Source organism: Sarcophilus harrisii, chromosome 3 (assembly GCF_902635505.1).
Source record: "Sarcophilus harrisii chromosome 3, mSarHar1.11, whole genome shotgun sequence".
Classification (NCBI taxonomy): Eukaryota; Metazoa; Chordata; class Mammalia; order Dasyuromorphia; family Dasyuridae; genus Sarcophilus; species Sarcophilus harrisii.
The window spans coordinates 597,231,107-597,254,202 of record NC_045428.1 but is presented as its reverse complement, the minus strand read 5'-3'; the positions used below and the strand labels follow the sequence as shown (position 1 = coordinate 597,254,202).

At 33.8% G+C, this 23,096-nt stretch overlaps 1 protein-coding gene across 1 annotated transcript; it reads right to left on the bottom strand.

Moving 5' to 3' along the window:
* Nucleotides 1-732: 732 nt before the first annotated feature.
* LOC100921606 (vomeronasal type-1 receptor 1-like) lies at nucleotides 733-1,828 on the bottom strand. Its single transcript, XM_012547136.2, has one exon. The coding sequence runs from the start codon at nucleotides 1,711-1,713 to the stop codon at nucleotides 733-735; it is 981 nt and encodes a 326-aa protein (XP_012402590.1). The 5' UTR covers nucleotides 1,714-1,828.
* Nucleotides 1,829-23,096: the final 21,268 nt, after the last annotated feature.

The following is a 23,096-nucleotide window of genomic DNA, read 5'->3' as shown; positions in this document are numbered from 1 at the left end:
TTTCGGTATGATTGATTTAATCTTACAACAAATAATGGTTTCCTAGTGATATAATGATTGATTTATACTCAGTATAGAGCATAGAAGCTAGAAGCCTTACTCAGGATTGATCTGGAGAGATTCCGAGGGCAGAGAAGGCAGGCAGGAGCTCAAGCTCTCAGAACCAAGGAGAGAGATAGGCCTTTAAGAAAGCTAACCAGGCCCCAGGAAAGGAGACAAGACTTTGAAAGAGATAATAAAGGATTTTGACTTTAACCCCTGGCTACTCATGTGGTTATTACTGAACTGAAATGAAGGCTGCTCTCAAAGACTCCCAAGAAAACTGAATTAAAACAACATCATTATCAAATCTGCAAGGACCCTCATATAAGGTTCTGTGGTTTCTATTATTATTTTTACTATTTGATATCATGTGTCTACTGGAAGGAAAAGTAGATTTGAACTCAGAAAACATGAATTTAAGAACTATGTTACTTATAATCTGTGTCAACAACAGCAAGACACCTAATGTCAGAACAGTGTCATGAAGGAGGAAATTGTTTGAATACATGATCCCAGAGGACTTTTTAAATAGCAGGTCCTATAACTTTTCAGTGTTCTTGCCTCTCTTCTACTAATTTCTGAAAGATAAATATTTTTGTTCAGTTTGTTTATTAGTTTGTTATATTGTTTTGTTATATTTTTATATAATGATATATACAAATATAATATATATGTAACAAAATTAATTTGTTACATTATTGAGGCAGAATTCTGGGAAGAGCAAGGGTTGAGGAGAGCATAGCAAAGGAGAAGGAAACATCTCCTGTGCCATAGAGCATAACAAAACTTGCCGATTTGGTGATCAAAGAAGATCAGCATAAAAGGACAAAGGGCTGGGAACCATGATGCTAAAAGATCTAAAATGGCCACAAACCAAGGCTGATGTTTGTCCTTTTGAAAGAAGTAAAATGACAAGATAGAATTAATTGAATAGAATGAAACATACGTGCTCACTAAGAGGAGGACAGCATGTGTGGCTCTTTTCTCAGGGAAAACTTTGAGAGAGAGATGAGAATTGTGAATATGTTTGACTTGCTGATGGTGCCTGTGTAGAAGAAATACTAAATAGGCACTGGCCCAGATCATGAATCCCACACACATAATATCAGGTATAGAAAAAACAATTGCAAAAAGTGCAGCATTAAAAGAGGAAGGAGTTAAAGTTGAACAATATCCCAGATACCACATCTTTGTATTATTAGTCAGGTACCTTGAGTTATTCATAGTCCCAAGCAAAGTGAAATTTATCAGCAGGTAGAAGCACCAACAGAGAAAGCAGGAGGGAACAATACACTTTTGAGCTTTGGGTTTGAGTTCTGCCCATTTGGAGTTACTAGGACTGATTGTGATGATTTGAAAACCACTTAAGAGGCAGGTGATGCTGAGGGAAACACTCCGAGCCACATTTTGAGTACAAATAGTAATTTTACACCCAACGTGATCCAAAAAATTTTTGATGCCCAAACAAGCAATTGTTTGAGGGATTCCCTTGGAGAGCAGCACTTCTGAGTTGGCCAAGGCCAAGTGGGCAAAAATGCACTCTCTGGGCCTCAGTCTTTGGCCAATGAATAAAGTGAAGCTGTAGAGACCAAGAAGGAAGAAATTTCCAAGAATGCCTACTCCCATCTCAATAAGGAAGAGTATGCCCAATACTAAGTCACGAAACATCATTTTTTCCAAGTCTTGGGATGAAGAATTGTGAACAGGGCTGGCAATTCCTATGGGAAAATGAGAAAAAAATTTAAATTTCTTAAGTGTCAGTGAAGGTAATAGAGTTCCATTTGGAAACATTATAATAACCTGTTTATTGAATTGAATTCTCACATAATTAATCTGGGTTGGGGAGACCACTGTGATTTGTTTGTATATCCTGAATTTTTCCCTGCTAGCTAACATATGAAAGTTAACAAAATATTATGAAATAACAAAGATGTGACACCAGAAGTCCATCTTGCAATCCTTAGTCTTTTTTTGGGGAAAAGGAGACTTTTTGTCTAGTTGATGGAGGAATGAATTCCCAAGTTCATTTCCAAAAGACCAGATAATTAGAACATTTTCACAAAACATTATTCAAATATGAAAACAAAATTTAGATTAAAAAAGAACAGGTTAGAATTGGAAATGACCACGGGAAATAAATGCTACCACGGGCAACACAATCAAGTTTTCTCATCCTCAGTTTCCTCTTGTATTAAATGCAATAATAGTAGCTACATTACAGTAGCTACATTACACATTGTTTCTGGGGAACAAATGAGATAACATGAAAAGTGATTTTATAAGATTTCAAACTCTATAAATTTCACTAATTTATTTTTAAGTATTTACATATTTTACATATTTACATATTTTACATATATATTATCTTTATAAATTATAATCTATCAGCTTAAACTAGGAAAAATAGAATTTAACAAATGGAATATGAAGGAAATATTTTCTATTATATTTTTGTTATAATGAATATTAGTATAAATGTTTTAAACATTAAATTGAAAATATTTTAGAAATCAAAAATTCACTCATTTAGTTTTTTAAAATTAATGTTCCTATCTGTCCTCTGAATATGAATAGTTGATTAATTTTAATTATATTTCAAAGAAACTGAAAATCTATCAATTTGGTAATGTCATGTAAATGTTATATATTAGTATAAATTATTTTATTTCTCTAAAAAGACAACTAAGTAAGTAGTTAATAAGTATTCGTTAAATACAAAATATATGTCAGATAATACCTAAGGAGCATGGAATGCTAATAATAAAAAGACAATTCCTTCTTTTAATTAGGTCCTATCAAGAATGTAAGGACATAAAAAAATGAGACACATGAAAATTATAACATTATACATATTGTCTACTTTTTACAAAATAATAGATGGGTATTGAAAAACAATTGAAAAATAAATGCAACAATAACAATAAAATTAGTTGTCAATAATCTAGTAATTAAACAGTAACTACCATTTATGAGCCATTTGTTAAGGGCTTTAGAAATATCTCAGACATCACTGAACAAATAACAAATGCAAAGCTTATACATCTATAACAACCTATTATTTTTCTTGAAAGAATTACTTAAAGACTGTTCATTTTCATCCTGGTATAGAAGGAACTCTGTGCTGTACTTAAATTTGCTGGCTGTAATACATCTTCTAATTGATTCTTTTTCTCTGAGAAATCTTCAAATAAAGTTCTATAAATAGAATAAAACTTTTCTTTGGTCTTGGCAACTCACAAAATAAAGAAAATACAAAGTGCCCATCATTAATGTCTGATAACTTCTAATTCTTTGATGACAACTGTTGGATTCTTTATAAATTATTAAGCCATTAGAGTTGATAGAGACAACAATTAACTAATTTGGCATGTTTCAATGATTGATTGGATCTTGGAAGGAGATGTTTTGGGCCGGACCTTGAAACAAGTCAATAAAGTACAACTGATAGACAATAATGCTTGTGTTCACACCTTCTTTGAAGTTCTTGGGGCCAGAGAGCACTCTGGGAGATAACCCAGAATCCCATTCTCTCCAGAAGGAGGAGTTAACCTTTGGGAAATCATATATATAGAGGAAGAAGCTCTTATAGCTTGGAAGAGTTACTTGGGAACATTCCCAGGGGGTCGGAGATGAGCACTCTGGGAGGAAGTCCACAAGCCTCTCTTTGAGGCAAGAGAGATTCATTGCATCTTCCATCTTTGTGCTGGCTGGAGTCTGAAGGACAAACCTTTGGATTTGGAGACATTCGGAGGGAGCTCTTGGAACCAAGCAGAGAGATAGGCCTGAGCTAACCAGGCTATATTGAAGGACACAATAAAAGATCCGAACTTTTATCAGCTGGCTGTGATTTTGGAGTAATTATTTACTTGTAACTGAAACTAAGGCTGCCTCCAGAAAACCTCCCAGAGAAACCTGTTTTTTTCCCAGAGAGAACTATTATTATTATTTTAAAAAAGAGAAAAACACTAACAGACAACAATAATGTTAGAGAGAGTGGGGTTAAATGTGTTAAAAATTGCAAAGAGTTTATGCAACACAAAATCATTAACTTATATCTTGTTACTCTAAATGTGAGGTGCTTATGTAGTAACCAGAAAACAGGTTCAGTACTGATATATCATATCAATCTTGATGTTCTTGGTATAAATGAAAGTAGCAGACAAAACTGCAAATTGACTCTTGTTAAAAGGTTCCCCCTGCTATAAAACTGTGCATATCCTTTGATCGAGCACTGTCTCTACTGGGCCTATATCCCAAAGAAATGGTTAAAAAAGGAAAAGGGCCCATATGTACAAAAATGTTTGTAGCAACCATTTTTGTAGTAGCAAGGAACTAGAAACTGAGTGAATGCCCATCAGTTGGAGAATGGCTGAATAAATTATGGTATTTGTATGTTATGGAATATTATTGCTTTATAAGAAATAATCAAACAGATGATTTCAGGCAGGATTGGAGAGACTTACATGAATTGATGCTAAATTAAGTGAGTAGAACCAAAATATTATGCAATTATCAGTTCTGAAGGACGTGGCTTTTTCAGTAATAAGCTGATTCTGGCCAGTTGGAGTGGACTTTTTTGGAGAGAGACAACTGCATCTGAAGAGGGGATTTTGGAGACCGGGTACAAATAACTGCATAGTATTTTTACTTTTTTGTTGTTGGCTTGCTTTAGTATTCCTTCTGTAGTATAGTAATTGTGGAGGTGTGTGTGGGGGGGAATTGCACATTTTTAACATATATTGGATTGCTTGCTGCCTGGGGAGGGGTGGAAGAAGGGAAGGAAAGAAAGTTTGGCCCATGGAGTGTTGCAGGGTTATGTTTGAGGCTATCTATGCATGTATTTTTAAAATATAAAGCTAAAAATAAAAGGTTAAAATGGGGAAAAAAAAAGTTCTTCCTGAAGATATAAATGAAGTCAGTGACAAAATATATTCAGGGATAGGTGACATCACATTATGACACATATTATCATCTTGCAATGATGTACTCAAAATATGTATTAGAAAAAATATCACTCTGAAAAATAATTGGAGTATGTATACCAATTATGAAAGATAATATTATATAATAAATTTAGTGATTAATTGGATCTTAGATCCTATTTTGTAAGTTAGTTATTCAATAAACACTGATTTAATATTTATAATGTGCTAGACACTGGAGTAAAGACTGGGTCACAAAACAACAACAACAAGAACAACAAATAAAAACAGTAGTTTCACTGGGTGAGAATACATGCAAAAAACTGTACAATAAAACTATACAGTGGATAATGGGAGAAGATATCAATAAAGGGAAGGCAGAAGAATTAGGGGAAATCAGAAAACATATTAAGTAATTCCTATAAATTCCCACTTGATGATGGGATTTTATTGGAAATTTCATGAAATATAAAGAAGAAGGAAGGCAGAAATGAGTGAGGGATAATACCAGTAATAGGGGATAGATGGTGAAAATGCCTAAAGTCAGAAGGTTGACTATTTTAAATAATAAAAAGTAAGGAGGCTAATGGCAAAGAATCCCCGAGAATTTGCTGGGGGCAGGCGAGAAGAGAGGGCAAAATGTGCAGAACAATCAGAAAAGGATGAATGGGAAGTTAAAGTTGGGTTTGACATTACAAAGCATTTCAAATTTGATCTGGTAATCCATAAAGAATCATTGTAGTCTATTGTATAAGAGTGAGACTGCGCTTTAGGAAAATAACATTACTACAAAAGTTGAAAATCAAGTGGAGTAAGGAAAGACCATTGTCATGGAGACCGAAAAACTAGCATACTATTGTGATAATAAAAGTATGAGATGATGAGGTCCTGCCCCATGGTGATAGTAGTATTAGAGTAAAGCAGGGGTTGCATAGCACAAACAGCTCTTGAGAATAGATTGAATATAATGGTTAAGAGAATATAGGTATAAGGAATGAACCCTAGTTCAAGAAACAGGATGAGTAGTAGATGTTGGTAGCATCAAAAATAATAGGAGAGTTTGTAAGAGGGGTAAAGGATTTGACAGGAAGATAATGATTTCAATTTTGGATATGTTAAATTTAAGAGTTCTACAGGATTTCCACTTTAAAATGTCCAATGAACAAGTGAACCCATGAGTATAGAGGTAAGCAAAGAAGCTAAGGTTGAATAAGAAGATTTGAGAAGCACAGAAATAATATAATTTAAGAGCTGATGAGCTCATGAAATAAAATATGATTTTGGGAGAAGAAAAGAGATACATGAGAGAAATTTTTGAAACACCAATGATTATTAGATCTTGACCTGGATTAAGCTTTATCAAAACAGACTGAAAAGAAGCAATCAGAGAAGTAGGAGGAAAACCAGGAGAGATTTGATTCATGAAAATATAAAGAATAACAAGAATGAGAAAGTCATTTGCAGTTTCATAGGTTGCAAATATGTAAATCAATATTAAGAAAAGTTCTTTTAATATAATAATCATGAAATTTTAGCAATCTTGGAGAGAATAGATTTAGTTGAATGATAAGATTAAAAGCCAAATTATAAAGAGAGTAAAAAGAGAAGATAAGGAGCCTGCAATAGATAGTGTTATATATGTTAGCCAAATTGGGAAGAGAAAAGAGAAATCATAACCAATAGGAATAGACAGACCAAGTGAATTTTTTATTGTTGTAGTTGCTATTGATATTTTGTTGTTTTCTTCTTATTTATGGGAGGTGACAGGATGTTTGTAGGCACTATGGAAGCAGTTAACATATAAAGAAAAGTTGAGAGAATGAGGATTATAGGTTAATCTGCTGGAAATGGTGGGATACAAAGAGATTATTTGTGAAAGTAAAGATGTTGCCTTTAACAAGGAGAGGGACTACCTCTTAATGTGAGATAAATAAAGGAGGACATAGAAATGGAAAGCATCTAATTGATTTGAAAGGAAGAAGAGAGAATAAGAAAAAAATCATTCTTGCCATAATGGTGTCTTTTTCAATAAATATAATACAAAATTCTATGTAAAAGAAGAGGAGATGGAAGCAATATGAGATCTGAGTTGGGATGACAAATTTTGGAAGTACTACCATAATGATTGGTAGTAGGTAAATTATGAAATTATGTAAGGATTGTTTTGCTACAGTGAGGTCCCAGTTGAGAACATAAATAAGATAGGAGCTAAAACTGAATGATATTTTTTTTTTGCTTTGTTTAGTCTCTTCATCCTATAGGAACAGAAAAAGAGGCCAAGAAAGTTATATGACTAGTTCCTAGAAAACAGAGAAAATAAGAATTATCAATTGACAAATATAAAAATTTACAACTATAACAAAAGGAATTATCATAGGCTAACATTTAATGATACCAAATACTTTACAATTAATATCTCATTTACTCATGATGACAATTTTGGAAGTTAGGTACTAATATTTTCATTTTATATGTAAGGAAATTGAGACCAAGAGCTTAAATAAGACTTACAAAGAGGCAGATAGCCAATAAATGTCTGAGGATGGATTCAAACTCAAAATTCCTGAATCCAAGTCCAGTGTTTTTTCCACTATGCTTCCTTGCTGTTTAACTTTATCTTAATGAAAAAAACTTGGAAATGGATAGAATAAAAAATGATCCTATTTACAGCGATTGTACAATAAAATTTTCAGTTATGAATAAATTGCTATGAGAGGAAGAAAGAGTTATAATTACCATGCTATTCAATAAATGAATCAATCAAGGGCAATACCATTTTATGCTATTATTTTAGTGTTGACAAGGATATTGAAAAACTAAAAGCAATGTTGTCTCATAAAAAGAAAGAACTATATTTTTAGAAATTTAATGTTAGCCTATTAAAAGATTGCATTAAACATGGTCATAACCAAGAATACTTAAGGTCAAAACTGGAAGGAGGAGAAAAATAGGCAAATCATATTTTCTTAAATTATTCTTTCCTTAATCAACATAATTGATGTCACTCTATTACTGTTCATATAGTTCCTACCATTGTCTGGGCAGATAGACACCCAAATATTTTATTTTCTTTGGAATTATTTTAAATGGAATTTTTCTTTCTATTTCTTGCTGATGGGCTTTGTTAGGAATATATAGAAATTCTGATGATTTGTGGAGATTTATTTTATATCCTGCAACTGTACTAAAGATGTGAATTGCTTCAAGTAACTTTATGAATAATTCTCTAGGACTTACTAAGTATATCTCATATAATCTCCAGAGAATGACAGTTTTATTTCTTCATTGCCTATTCTAATTTCTTTCATTTCTTTTTCTTATTGTTAAAGTCAATATATTATTGAGAACTTTTGATATTATTGGGAATGGTTATAGCTCTTCCTCATTACATATGGTGCTTGCTGATGGTTTTAGATAGATGCTACTTATCACATTAAGGAAAGCTATATTTTTGCCAATACTCTCCTGTGTTTTTTAACAGAAATAAGTAGTGTCTTTTGTCAAGTGGTCTATTGAGATTATCATATGATTTCTGTTACTTTTCTTATTGATTTAGTCAATTATATCAATAGTTTTTCTGATATTGAACCAGCCCTGCATTCTTACTATAAATCCTACCTAATCAAATGTTGTATCCTGGTGATAAATTGTTGTAATTGTTTTGCTAATATATTTTTAAATTATTTGTCTCAATATTCATTAAGGAGATTGGTTTATAAATTTTTCCTCTGCTTTGGCTTTTCATTATCCTATTTGTGTCATAAAAGGAATTTGGCAGTACTCCTTTTTTACCTATTGTTCCAAATAGTTTATGTAGCATTGTAACTAATTGTCATTTAAATGTAGAAATCATTTGTAAATCCATCTGATCCTGGAGATCTTATTCACTGATGACTTGTTCAATTTCTCTTTCTAAAATGTCATTTATTTTATTTTCTTGTATGGTAATCTGGGCAATTTATAGATATGTTAAGTATTCATACATTTCAATTAGATTATCAGATTTGTTAGTCTATAATTGGGCAAAAGAGCTCCTGATTATTGCTTTAATTTCTTTTCATTGGAGATAAGTTCGCTCTTTTAATTTTTAATCTTAGTAATTCTATTTCTTCATTTTTTTCTAATCAATTAACTAAATATTTAACTATTTTATTGTTTTATAAAACCAACTCAGTTTTATTTGTTACTTCAATAGTTTTCTTAATTTCAATTTTATTAATCTTTTCTCTGATTTTCAGAATTCTAAGTTAAAAAATTTTCCCCAAGAACTGTTTTGGCTACATCCCATACATTTTTGGTATGTTGTCATGTTATTGTTATTCTTTTGGATGAAGTTATTGATTGTTTCTATGACTTGTTCTTTGATCGATTCATTCTTTAGGATTAGATTGTTTAATTTTCACTTAGTTCCTAACCACTCAAAATTCTAGCAATACCTTCTTTTTATTATTACTTAATTGTGGGTTCATGATATTTAGGGGTTGGATATATGACTCTGATCATGTCACTCATGAACAAAGAGAGATTCATCTCAAGCCAGAGCTACCCATTGCTAATAAATCATGCACAATGGTGGTGTAACAATTTCACCTAGATTGACCCTCTAAATTTTTGAGCAAGATCAGAAATGTCTTTGAAAGGCTAGGATTTGAATAAGGAAACAGAAAAGAAAAAAATAAAGTGAATCTTCTCAAGATATGTTAATAACTTGTTATAAATAATTATTTCTCTCAGAGTCTCACTAAAATCATATGATAAAATGTTCCTAGAAAATTGCCCCAGATTAATATAAATGAAGGTGGTTAGGAAAGAGTTCCACTGGTGTAAGAAAAAGAACTTGATCTTAACAGGATGCAGAATCGCAAAATGTTCTGCAACCTGAATTCTGCTCTGTACAGGCAGGAAAAAATGAAAAGCTTTACTTACTAAAAAGGAAAGCCTGGAAAAGAACTAAGGAATTTTAATTCCTTAGATTAAATATTATATTTAATTATAGATTAAAAGTTTCAGATTTATGGGACAGGATATGACAATTACTTAAAAATAGGAAGACTGGGAATAGGACTATGAGAATATTAAATTATTATTCCATCTTTGAACTCTATCCCTTTCTATATTCTACTTAGACAAACCTAATTCTGAGAGTGATTAGAAAATGATGACAAGAAAAGATGCCTTAAATCTAAGCAAAGACATGAGTTAAGAGAGGTCTCAGAGAATGCCACAGTATAGAAAGGGATGGATCTTGAAAAGGGAAAAATAAGATCAGGGGAAATCATCTCAGATACATAAAGAGTAAAGAGAAAAAGGAAATAAAAGATCTAATAGTCCATGAACAACAGAGAAAAAAACAGAGGAAAGGAGAGCAGCAACAAAAGAAAAACAAGGTTTTCAGGTTTCTTAAAGAAGGAATATGAGACAACAGACATCAGAGCACAAAATGAGAGCAGAGCAGAGAGAGATAACATCAAAGAAGAAGAGAGAAAGAACCCAAATTTTTTTCCTAATTATTAAGAAAGAAAAAGATTGGCATGATAGCCAGAATGTCGTGACGATAGAAACTTAGATTGTAAAAGCCAAGAAAGACCTCTCAGAGTGGGATTTGAGAAAATGTTCCCAACAGCATGTGCTGAATAAAGATCTCAAACCCAGAGAAGGTAGTTCCATTGAAAGCCCCCTAGGAGGTGATGAGGTCATAGAGTAAGAGAGAGAATCACAATAAAGTCATGGATGGCAAAGATACCCAGGGAAAATTCTAAGACTTTTCAAAGCTTTTTTCAAGGTTCTTTTCCTGCTCACAGGCAAACAGGGCCTGGACAAAAATTGAATTCTTTAGTTTTGTCTTGAAAGAGAGTCTGCTTTAAACTCCTAACTGTAAAACAAATAGAAGAAGATATTTACCTGATTGTTCTTTTTCTAAGATTGAGGAATGGATGGCACCAAACAGAATGTATCTCTTAGCATGCATGAGTGTCTGTTTGCATTTGTGATGGCTCAGGCAGATCCTAGTTATAAGGGCTGCATTAGCTGAGCCCATCTGTTTCCAGAACTGTTATTATCATGTTATGATAAGAATCAGTGACATTATTCTGCTAAGGGAAAAAACGGTTGTATCTAAGAGTGAACTTTTATCCCAAATGAAAATGTCTTCAAGGATTCCCACTAATTCAGTATTCCTCATCTGCAACTAATAATGAATAATGATGACAGCCAAATCATGAACTACCTCAGAGGACAGAAACTTTTCTGGTTTCTAAGAAATTAGAGGAGTAACCATTAACGAAATTGTCACAGGCAGAGAAGAAAAAAAAAAACTTTATTGTGGATGCTTCCATTTGTACCATTCACCTGGCTTGGGATCTGCGGCTTGTCCTAAGGGATCTCTGGCCTTGCATCTACACTTTTTTTTTCACTGAGGCAATTGGGGTTAAGTGACTTACCTAAGATCACACAGCCAGGGAGCGTTAAGTGTCTGAGGCCAGATTTGAACTTCTATCGACTTCTATCCACTATCACAAGTCTTTCTGACTTCAGGAATGGTGTTCTATCCACTGTGCCATCTAGCTGCCCCACATCTACACTTTTTTATTCAAGTCCCCAACCTCTCATTCTAGTCTCTAAACATTAATTCCTTCATAAAACTAATTTTCCTATGTATGATATTCATACCCTTTTTGTGCCTTTATGTCCACCCCTAACAATGGTGGACAGCAGGAAATAGGTTTTTTATCAATAAGGAAAGTTACACATAATCTCAATAAAGATCCAACTTTCTTCAGACTCTCATTATTTTACCATTCCTGGAAGACGGTTTAATTCACTCAAAAGAGTAAGAAGTTTTGGATCCTTTGTTACAGTCTTATCTCTTCTGTGATGTGTGTGTGTGTGTGTGTGTGTGCGCGCGCGCGCCCGTGTGTATGAACATCTCTTTGTGTCTCTGTGTATATTCTGGGAAATTGTTGTCATGTGGATAACCTATGTCCTCATGAATAAAAATGTGACTTGCACAGAAGCAAGAATAGATTTCCTTAGTCACTTTTCTCTGTCCTTCTCTGAGCAATCTTTGTTCTCCTTTCTAAAGGCAAACAGGACAGAGCTTGGTCACTAAGCTCTACTCAAAGAAATGGAATCCTGATTTTGAATTATGTTTATTTTCTTCCCTAAAGATGATTAGTGTAAGACAAGTGATTTTTAGGTCCCAATTCTTCTTTTTGTTATCCATTACAAGAAACGACTGTTTTAATTTATTTATCCAAGTCTTAGATTCCATTCCTACCAAATGCGCAACAAATATGCAAAATAAATTGTAAATAAATCCACTTGGCCAAATCAATGACAGTCTACATAGGAAATTATATCCCTATAGGAATTTCCATAGAAAATTCAGACAATTCAGTCTTATTAGAAATAAGATAACTCACCTCAACCAAGACAGAAAGAGGAAGTCTTAGATCTTTTTCAAAGGACATAGAACTATGATCAAGATGTCGTTCTTTTACATTTTGATTTCCTCCCAGTCATTTTCTCCCTTCATATTTCCAAAGGGCATCTGAAACATGACTGTTCTTTCCAATTCAGAAGCAAAAAAAAAAAAAAAAAAACAAACCCTAAAAGCAAAACAGGATTTCTTTTCCCTCCAGTTAAATTCCTCAGTTCACACAGGCCTGGTTTGCAGGCATTAAGTATTCATACCCCACCAATGAAGAGAGTATTATAAAATGACTCTGAGCAACAGTTTATATTGCATTGGAAAACTGTGAAATGTCAGCTTTCTCGTCTACAAAATGAGATCTACATCTACATCTGTTTACAATTTTTATTTTACAAATTAGCTACATGTTAATTGAACCAATACAAGATGAAGGGAAAATAACTAAGAAAATAAATATGATCATATTTTCTGACAGAATTTTATTTTCTATTTCAGGAAAAAGTAAAGTGATATAAAAATATAAAAGGAAAGATATGTTAAATATAAACCATACAGAGTATGTCATGCTATAGATAATAATAAATTTTTAAAAGTTCATTTCTATGATATTTCTTTAATATAACCTTAATATTTCACTTAATATCACTTAATATTTCATAATCTTAATTCTTAATCTCAATCTTAATAATTCTTAATAATTCTCTTCATTCTCAATATTTCATTTAATATCACTTAATCTATAAATATAATTTACTTAATAATAAATAGGAATCATTAATAATTTACAAATATTTTCAATATTTCACTAAATATCATTAATAATTTTTATTTTTAATCACTTAATATCATTTAATATTTCCCTTAATATTCCCTAAAAAAATTAATTGTGAATTAAAGAAAAGAAACACAGAAACTGTGATGACTGAGTTAGCACTCTGGATACCTTAGAATCAGCCGGAGTCAAGATAAGCAAAAGTCCTTGGCCTTTATTCTTGGTCTTTAGGGCTAGAAGTGAATTGGATGGAAGCAGAATCTCCACAACCTCTCCTAGTCATCTCCCACCCAGAAGTGACCCTAGCCAGTCTTACTCCACCCCCTATTCCCTCCTACAATTCTCTGTATACACCAATTATCCAGCCAGCACAGGATGGGAAGGAGCATTTTCCAAGCATATGCTTATAGAGTGTCCAGTCGGTAATTAACCTTTAGTGCTTGGTTGTCTGACTTCATGCATTAACTCAAGAGTTTCAGCCCTTTACAGAAATAATAATGAAATATGTGAATGAACATAAAGATTAGAGAGAGCACATAGGAAAATGACAAAGATAAAATCTATATATATATATATAAATGATTAATAGCAGGGTATGAAGGCACTAACATTAATGAATTGTTTCTGGAGCTGTGGATTAATAATAATAATATAAGGTTAGCTATAGTAATACCTTTTATATGGAGAAAATTTTGGGTCAGATATTTTGCACTAGAACATCTAGGTGCATTAGAACACTAGAACATCATCTTTGATTCTAAAAACAATACTAGAAGGTAGAATTATTACTTCCATTTCACAATTGAAGAAACTGGTGCAAACAGAGGGTAAGCAATCTGTTAAAATTATATAGTTGGACAGAATTCAGAATCCAACATACTTTTGATGCTGAAGGTCTTAACTCCAATCTGGTTATTGATGCCCAATCAAATTTTTTTTGCATGCTGTAAAACTATAGTTTTTCTATAATTGGAAATGAGGAAGGGACAATTACATTCAGCAATGGGTTTTGATGAAAGTCTGTCATGTCCTTTGGTCTACCAGTATAGCCTTGCTGCCAATAACATGAAAAATTATACTAGGAGGGACCTTCAATGGTACCCTCTCAAAACTTGACAAATCCAACCAGCAGAGGTACAGTTTTTAGATAACATAAAGGTGGCTCAAGAAGTATATAACTGTAAAAAAATTCCTTGCATCAGTCTTTGGACCTGACTGGGGTTATGATCAGCATAATTTAGATCCTTAGTTTAGGATCCCTATGCAACAAGATTGTCTTCCTTCTCTTTGTCCTCTGTCTACCTTCTATTTGTCCTCTCTTTTCATCTTCTCCTCCTCACCACTATCAATTTACCACCCCACCCCACCCCCGGTTTTCCCTACCTTCTGTCAGGCTCTCCTCCCAACCATGAACCTTCTTTGCTTAATCTCCTCCCCTCTTACTTTCTTCTCAGGTGAGATAGATTTCCATATTCATCTGATTGTGAATTTTATTCCTTCTTTGAGTGAATAATGATGAGAGTAAGAATCAAGTGATTCTAACTGTCTACACTCTCATTGCTTTCTTCTCTTCAATAGGTTTTTGGAGCCTCTTCATGTGAAATAATTTATACCCTTCTCCCTCTTCCTTTCTTCAGCACCAGTGGAGAAGATTAAAATGGAAGGAAATACACAGGTATTATACTGAAATCAAAACTGTCAATGAAAATGGGATGAAGTCTCCCATGAAATAGAAGTAGATAGTAGAGTGGATCAGAAATTAGTTACCTACAATATGCTGTTTAGAAGAAATACATTTGAAGCAAAGAAATACACAGAATAAAGATAAGGGGCTAGAAAGGAACATGCTTTAACTGAAGTAAAAAACCAAAATAAACAATGACAACACATGAGTAACAATCTTGATCTCAGACCAGGCCAAAAAAAAATACACCTAAGTAAAAGAGATAATGAAGAGCTGATGAGAAGAGGATGAAGAGGAGCACTAACACACTAAAACTTATACTCAGAGTGGATCAGGGACTCTCCTTCTCACTATTTCAGGGCAGAAAAGTATTCTTGTGGTCACTCACAGACCAGAGTGTAGACCAGAAGAATAGTCAACATACTTCACCTTGCAAGAACTGAAAATGTACAGTTTACCAAATCCTTCTTAGAAATATCTCTAATAACAGCTTCAGGAAACCCTTGAAGCTTGGGTGGTTGCACACACTACTCAGGAATGTCCACCATTTCCTCTGAAGGATTATATTCAGTTTTGATGGATAGCTGATTCTTGGTTGTAGTCCTAACTACTTTGCTCACCACAATATCATATTGCTGATTATTTCTTATAGAACAATAATATGTCATTATAATCACATACCACAATTTATTCAGCCATTCTCCAGTTGATAGACACCCCTTCAGTTTCCATTTTTCCCCTGAGAAAAGAGTTGCTATAAATATTTTTGTACATATATAGGTCCTTTTTCTTTTATTTTTTTTTATCTCCTTTGGTATTGCAGTGGTATTGTTATGTTTGTTTCCTTGGTGGTTATACTAATTACTTTAAGATATTTTTCTTAGTATTGAAGCTAACATTTCTAGAACTATATTGAATAATAATTGTCAAAATGGGCATCATTGAGTCATTCCTGATCTTATTGGGAAGGCTACTAGCTTATCTTCATTATAGATAATGTTTGCTGGTCACTTTAGTAAAGTCACTTTAGATACTTATCATTTTAAGAAATGCTCTTTAGGACCAAGAGATCATTATATACTTCAATAACAATACTATATGATGACCAGTTCTGATGGACCTGGCCATCCTCAGCAATGAGATCAACCAAATCATTTCCAATGGAGCAGTAATGAACTGAACCAGTTACGCCCAGAGAAAGAACTCTGGGTGATGACTAAAAACCATTACATTGAATTCCCAATCCCTATATTTATGCCCACCTGCATTTTTGATTTCCTTCACAAGCTAATTGTACAATATTTCAGAGTCCGATTCTTTTTGTACAGCAAAATAACGGTTGGTCATGTATATTTATTGTGTATCTAATTTATATTTTAATATATTTAACATCTACTGGTCATCCTGCCATCTGGGGGAGAGGGTGGGGGGTAAGAGGTGAAAAATTGGAGCAAGAGTTTTGGCAATTGTTAATGCTGTAAAGTTACCCATGCATATAAACTGTAAATAAAAGGCTATTAAATAATAAAAAAAAGAAATGCTCTTTATTCCTATTCTCTCTAGTGAGTGGATGATTCAGCATCTGTTGAGATAATCATAAAATTTCTGTTGATTATCTTGTTGATATTTTCAACTTTGTTGATGGTTTTTCTAATATTGAGCCAACACTGCATTCCAGGGATAAATACCATCTGGTCATAGTATATAATTCTTGTGACATATTTCTGTAATTATCTTGCTCATATCTTGTTCAAAAATTTTACATCAATATTTGTTAGGGGAGCCACCTGCTAGGGGCTACTGGGGATCTAATTCTGACCAACAGAATAGATCATTTAAAGAGAGAAGATGGTAATGATGCTAGGCAATAGACAGTTACACTGAAAATCTCTGAACCTCTCTCATTACTCCATTCCCAAGTCAGAATATATATATAAAAGTTTTTTTAAATACATCAGAGTTGTTAAAATAACAGCATACATTGTTTTGTAAGCAATATCTGTGTCAACAAATTTATTTTATGAACTCCAGACTCTTGTCACTGACTGCCATTTTGGTTCAGAGTGGTTCCTAGAGTCAGTCAGTTCTGCTCAGAGAGTGAGATCAAGATTATCAAAACATTCCTTTAGTTTATCTGGTGTGCTGGGATTCATAGCTTTGAGGCTGGAAAACTGACCAGATCCTTAAAAGGGCAGTTCCCTTGAATATTTTACAGGCTTTCTGGGTTCCACATTTAAGCATGATCTTCAACAATTCCACGTTTTTGTTTTAAAGAAACTAAATGAAGTTGGGTGCTAATTTGGCCAGTAGGAGTCAGTCAAAATTTAATATGTGCTGTCTCTAAACGCTTTAGAGCAAAAATAGCATAAACACTGTCAGAAAGTAATGTCCATATGCCAAATCTTTAAAGCCTGTAAAAGAGCAAATAATTCATTCTGTTGAATAGACTGAAAAGGCATATCATACACATATTTTTGATGGAGAAGACAAAAATAAGCTGCTTTATTATGCTTAGTAGCATCAGTAAAAACATTAATAGGCTTGTTGGGAAGTATTTTGGGTCTCACCCAAGCCCATGTAGAATACAAATTTGCATTAGGTAAAGGAGAGCCATGTAAATAAGACAAGGGAAACTGTAACAATACCTACATTGTATTGTTAATTAAATTATAATTGTAACATTAAATTATAACAATGATGTCAGAAACAAATCATTTAGAAGTACTGTAGAAAAAGGGATATATATTGGAATTATAGGACATCCAGTCAAAATGATGACCCAGTTTTGAATAATAATCTAGCTATCATACTAACATACGGGATTAATAAAGAGTTAGACTGCATCAGGGATTTCATCCATTCTACAATAGTTTTTTTTTTTTCCTATGTAATATCAAAGTAGCATAGTCAGGAGTATTTAACACTATTATACTTAACTTTTTCTCTGAGTCAATAAGACCTGAGTCTTTTTAATTCTTTGTTCAACTGTTTGTTGTGACTTCATAGCTGAGTAAGTTGGCATGGAGAATTTAAATCTGAATCTCCTCTCAAAATATCAAATACACGAGTCAATTATGCATTAGACAATCTTAGTTTTGGGCGAAGCCATTGTATGTCACCCATAAGCTTTTGGACATCATTTAAAGTTTTCAATCTATATTTTCTGATCTGCAATTTTTGTAGTCTTATAGCATCTAATATAACCTGAAAGCCTAAGTGCTGAAAAGGCAAATATTTTTGTACTTTCTTTGGGGCTACTTGAAAATTATGCAACTTTAATTGTTAGATCACTTTTTGTAAAGCTTGCTCTAAGATAAAACATCCTTATAGGCACCCAGAATGTCATCCATATAATGTAACAGAATTAAATCTTTAGATCTCTTTTTTTATGGGTGCTGGTATTTTTGCAACAAATTTTTGACACATTATGGGATTATTTTTCATCCCTTGGGATAAAACAAGCCACTGATAACATTTACAGGGTTCATCATAGTTAATGGTTGGAATTAAAAATGCAAATCTAACCTTGTATACAATAAAAACAATATTTTATATCTACAACTCAGACAGGCCATCCTGGTGGCGAAACAATAGGCGAAGGCAGGCTGGGTTGCAATGTGCCCATAGTATGCATTTGTTCATTAATTTTTCTCAAATAAGTCAGCATTCTCCACTTTCCAGATTTTTTCCTGATGCCAAATAGGGGAGAATTGCAAGGGCTGACAGGTTCAATGTGTTTTTGCTTTATTTGTAATTCATCTATCTCTGATGAGTTGCAAACTTTTCTTTTGTTAAGGGTCACTGTTCTACCCATACAGAATCATTATATTTACAATAAACATGGATAGTATGCATGGGTGTGTATTGAAGTGGCCTTAGGACAATAGGCTCCAATTAAAAAGGTGGTGGTGTAAGTACAATACCTAATTGATCTAGCAGATCTCTACCCCATAGTTTGACAGGGAGACATATGAAAATGTAATGTCTAATAATACCCTGTTTCCTTTCATGAGTTCTTCTCAATTCACTGGAATTTATATTAGACGAGGAGGGAGTACCTACCCTGACAATTTGTGTTGAAGATGGCTCCATCTTCCCATAAGAAGTCCAGTACTTCTGTGCTATAACTCTCCTGTCTGCTCCATTATTAACCAAGCTTCTAAAAGGCATTCCTTCTATGTCCAAGGTTAGCATAGGTTGTGTATCTATAATGACCTGGCTCCAATAAATCTCTCCTGGTCTTACTATACAGCCTTCTAATTGCTTCTGAAGTATTAGGGAAGCTTGTGCAACACAATCTCCTGCATTTGTGGTTGCAGTTTGTGTGCCCACATTTATTACAGGTACACACAATAATTTTTCTTTTTCTCTCCAACACATATTTTGGGTTACACCTGTTGAATATCCTCCCGATGGTGGAGAAAGAATTATAGCCACTGACCCAATAGGTAAAGTAGGTATTTGTTGAATTTTAACATCCCTTGATCTCTTTTTGAGCATAAAGGGAAACTACAGCTACCTGGATACAATTTCCATCATCGAATTACCTTCTTCTGGTATTTGTGCATATTTTTTCTGTAGGGATAATGGGCTCACTCCCTGAGGGGGTCTCATGCCAACCATCATCCACTTTTTGTTGCCAGGGCCTGGGGATTTGGCCCTGCTGGCTAGGTCCCAGTCTGATTTATTGAGATGGCACTCATTTGTCCAGTGAAAGGCTCTTTGGCATTTTGGCAGAGTTTGGGGCCTATTATTCTTATCTCTTTGGCAGCACTTAAAGTGTTCCATCTTCCCATGTATAAAGGATCTTTTGTTTTTGATCTTTTATGGACACCTGCATGATCTGAAAGTGATCAGCTAGGGCAGATATATAAAATGCCTGTGTCCCCACAGCTGAACACCTCCATATTTCCTCTCTAGAGGTGTCCTTATTCAAATCAGCCAAGGCTTTTTTGCAATCTGCATTATAATTTTCTCGAGCTGGCTATTTCAGGAGTATTTCTCCTACTTCTTCATTACCAACTGATCTAGCCAGGGCCTCATTGAGGCATCTGACAAAATCAGAGAATCATTCTTGTGGTCCCTGTGTGATTTCTGTGAATGAAACCTCTTGATCTTTCCTTCCTGGAATTTTCATCTAAGCATTTAAGGTACAAGAAGCTATCTGCTGATAGACCTCAATAGGATATTTTATCTGCTCAGTATTAGAGTGAGATATTTCTATCCCTGGCAGTATCTCAAATGTGGGTTGCTATCCTTGTGGGATTATGGCATTAATTTTCAATTGATTTTAGTATTTATCAATATAATCACCTGGCTCCAAACAAGCCTTTGCCAGTGTTTTTTGATCTTTAGGAGTCATTATCTCATACACAATTTACTCTGGCATTATTCTCACAAATGGGGAAATAGGACAGTAATCAGAGCAGGCTGCTTTTAATTTTCTAAGGATGCTCACATCAAAAGGTTCATACATTCATCTCTGTTGTCCTGGATTATTGGGGTCAGATCTTTTATGAACAGATAGGTGATAATCCCTAAATCATAACACATGGTACCCTTCTCTCTTGCTTTCATGAGTCCCCTTTCTAGTCGAGACATTAATTCTTTTTGCTGTTGGCACATTAAGAGCCTCTGGTGGCAGTAGAGGACATGTTCCTTTATTCTCATAATTAGGATTACTAGGCAAGGTATATATCTTTCATAAGGTAAAGGTAAATAAATTAAAGGAAACTTAACAGGCTCTTGATTTTTATCAGAATTGTCCTTTTCCTCAAACTGATATCCTCTCTCAAATGTCCTTCATTGCTGTGAATCTTCAGGACATCCCGTACATACATTAGTAATATTACATAGGGAAAATATATGAAGAGGGAAGATAGAAGACCCTAATAGATAGTGTAATAATTAGTCAACTGCTCCCTTACTACTTTTGATTTTTTAGGCTCTAAAGTTGCTTCTTTTGGTAGCCATGGTGAAGTTCTTTCAGCTATATCTAGAAACTGTTTAATTTGTTGTGTGGTTATTTTAAGACCTTGATCCTTTATCAATTTTACTAAGCATTTTTCATATGTCTCCTGGCTCAGCCCTTGGATTGAATTTGGCTCATTTTAATTACCCGGATTTAAAAAATAATTTAAAGTCTTAACAGGTCTGCCTCCTTTTCTTCCACATGCAGGGTATCCAAAGGAGCTCTCCCAAGGGGGTCCAAATAATGAAAGTCTTCAATCACTGCAGATCCTTTGTTTCTTGTACCCTGCATTTGAGATCCATTTATTACAGGATAAATAAAATTCAAGCAACCAACTACAAAAGAATTTGAAAATGCTATGTTGTGATCTACACTTAGTTCCTACAGTCCTCTCTTTGGGTGTAGATGACTCTCATCATCACAAGATCATTGAAATTGGCCTGAATTGCCTCATTGTTGAGAAGATCCACATGCATCAGAATTGATCATAGTATAATATTGCCATAGCTAAGCACAGTGAAATCCCAGTTCTGCTCATTTCTTTTAGGATCAGTTCATGTAACTCTCTCCAGGCCTCAGTAAAATTATCCTGCTGATTGCTTCATATAAAAAATAACATTCCATAACATTCATATACCATAATTTATTCATCCAACTGATGGTCATCTACTCAGTTTCCAGTTTCTTGCTAGTATAAAAAGGGCTGCCACAAATATTTTTGCATATGTGGGTCCCTTTCCCTTCAAGATTTCTTTGGGATACAAGCCCAGTAAAAATACTGCTGGATCAAGGGGTTTGATAACTTTTTGAGCATAGTTCCAAATTGCTCTCTAGAATGATTGGATCCATTCACAATTCCACCAATATATTAGTGTTATAAATGTTCACTCTGACTGACCAACTACCTGACTGATTGCCTCCCCAAGTGATTGACTCTGTCCCCAGTTCTCTCAACCCTATTACAATTACATCATTACAGCATACTGAGTATATGCCAATCTACAGTGATTATATCATTGTATCAAACTAGAGGGATTATATCATTATTTCATACCAGAGTGATTATATCATTATATCATAGTAGATATATGTGAACTAGTGAACCATTATCTCATCAATTCCACTGAGTTAACATCTTCTTGTAAGTATCCTTGTTTCAAGTATACTTCTTCAGAGTTCTGGCCCTCTACATATAGAGAAATGGGAGGGGAAAGGGGAAAGGAAAGGGGGAAGCTAATAGAAGAGAAAACAAGTAGTAGGGGAAAGGTATAAGAAAAGGAGAGTGGCTACAAAGGGGTAGGGCTGTTTGAAGGAAGTAGTGGTCAGAAGCAAAATACTGGGGAGGAGGGAAAGGGGAAAAGGAAAGAGAAAAGCATAATTTGGGATAAATAATATGGCAGGAAATACAGAATGGAACTAATCATTTAGTCACATCTGAATGTGAATGGAATGAACTCTCTCATAAAATGGAAATAGACAGCAGGCTGGATTAAAAGCCAGAATCCTACAATATGTTGTTTAGCAGAAACTTATTTAAAGGAGAGAGATACATACACAGTAAAGGTAAAAGGCTGGAGCAGAATCAATTTTGCTTCAGGGGGAGTATAAAAGCAGGGACAGTGATCTGACCTAAGATCAAGCAAAAGCAAAAATATATTTAATTAAAAGAGATGCAGAAGGAAATTATATCTTGCCAAAGGGTATCATAGATAATGAAGTAATATCAATACTAAATATATATGCACAAATGGTAAAGCCAAGTGGTAGAGAATCTGAATTCCTAAAGAAATTAAGCAAACTGCAAGAAGAAATAGACATCAAAACTATACTAGTGGGTGATCTCAACCTTGCTCTCTCAGAACTAGATAAATTGAATCACAAAATAAATAAGAAAGAAGTTAAGGAGGCAAATAGAATTTTAGAAAAGTTAAGTATGATAAATCTTTGGAGAAAATTGAATTGAGATAAAAAGGAGTACATTTTTTTTTCTCAGTGGTTCATGGAACCTACAAAAATTGACAATGTATTAGGTCACAAAGACCTCAAAATCAAATTCATTAAGGCAGAAATAGTAATTTTTTTTCAGATCATGATGCAATAAAAATTACATGCAGTTAAAGACCAGGGGAAAATAGACCAAAAATTAATTGGAAATAAATAACCTAATGCTAAAGAATAAATGGGTGAAACAACAAATCATAGACACAATCAATAATTTCATCCAAGAGAATGACAATAATGAGACAACATAAGAAGATTTGTGATATGCAGCC

Excerpts from the sequence above, each read along its gene's own strand:
- LOC100921606 (XM_012547136.2), bottom strand. The coding sequence starts at position 1,713 with ATGATGTTTCGTGACTTAGTATTGGGCATACTCTTCCTTATTGAGATG.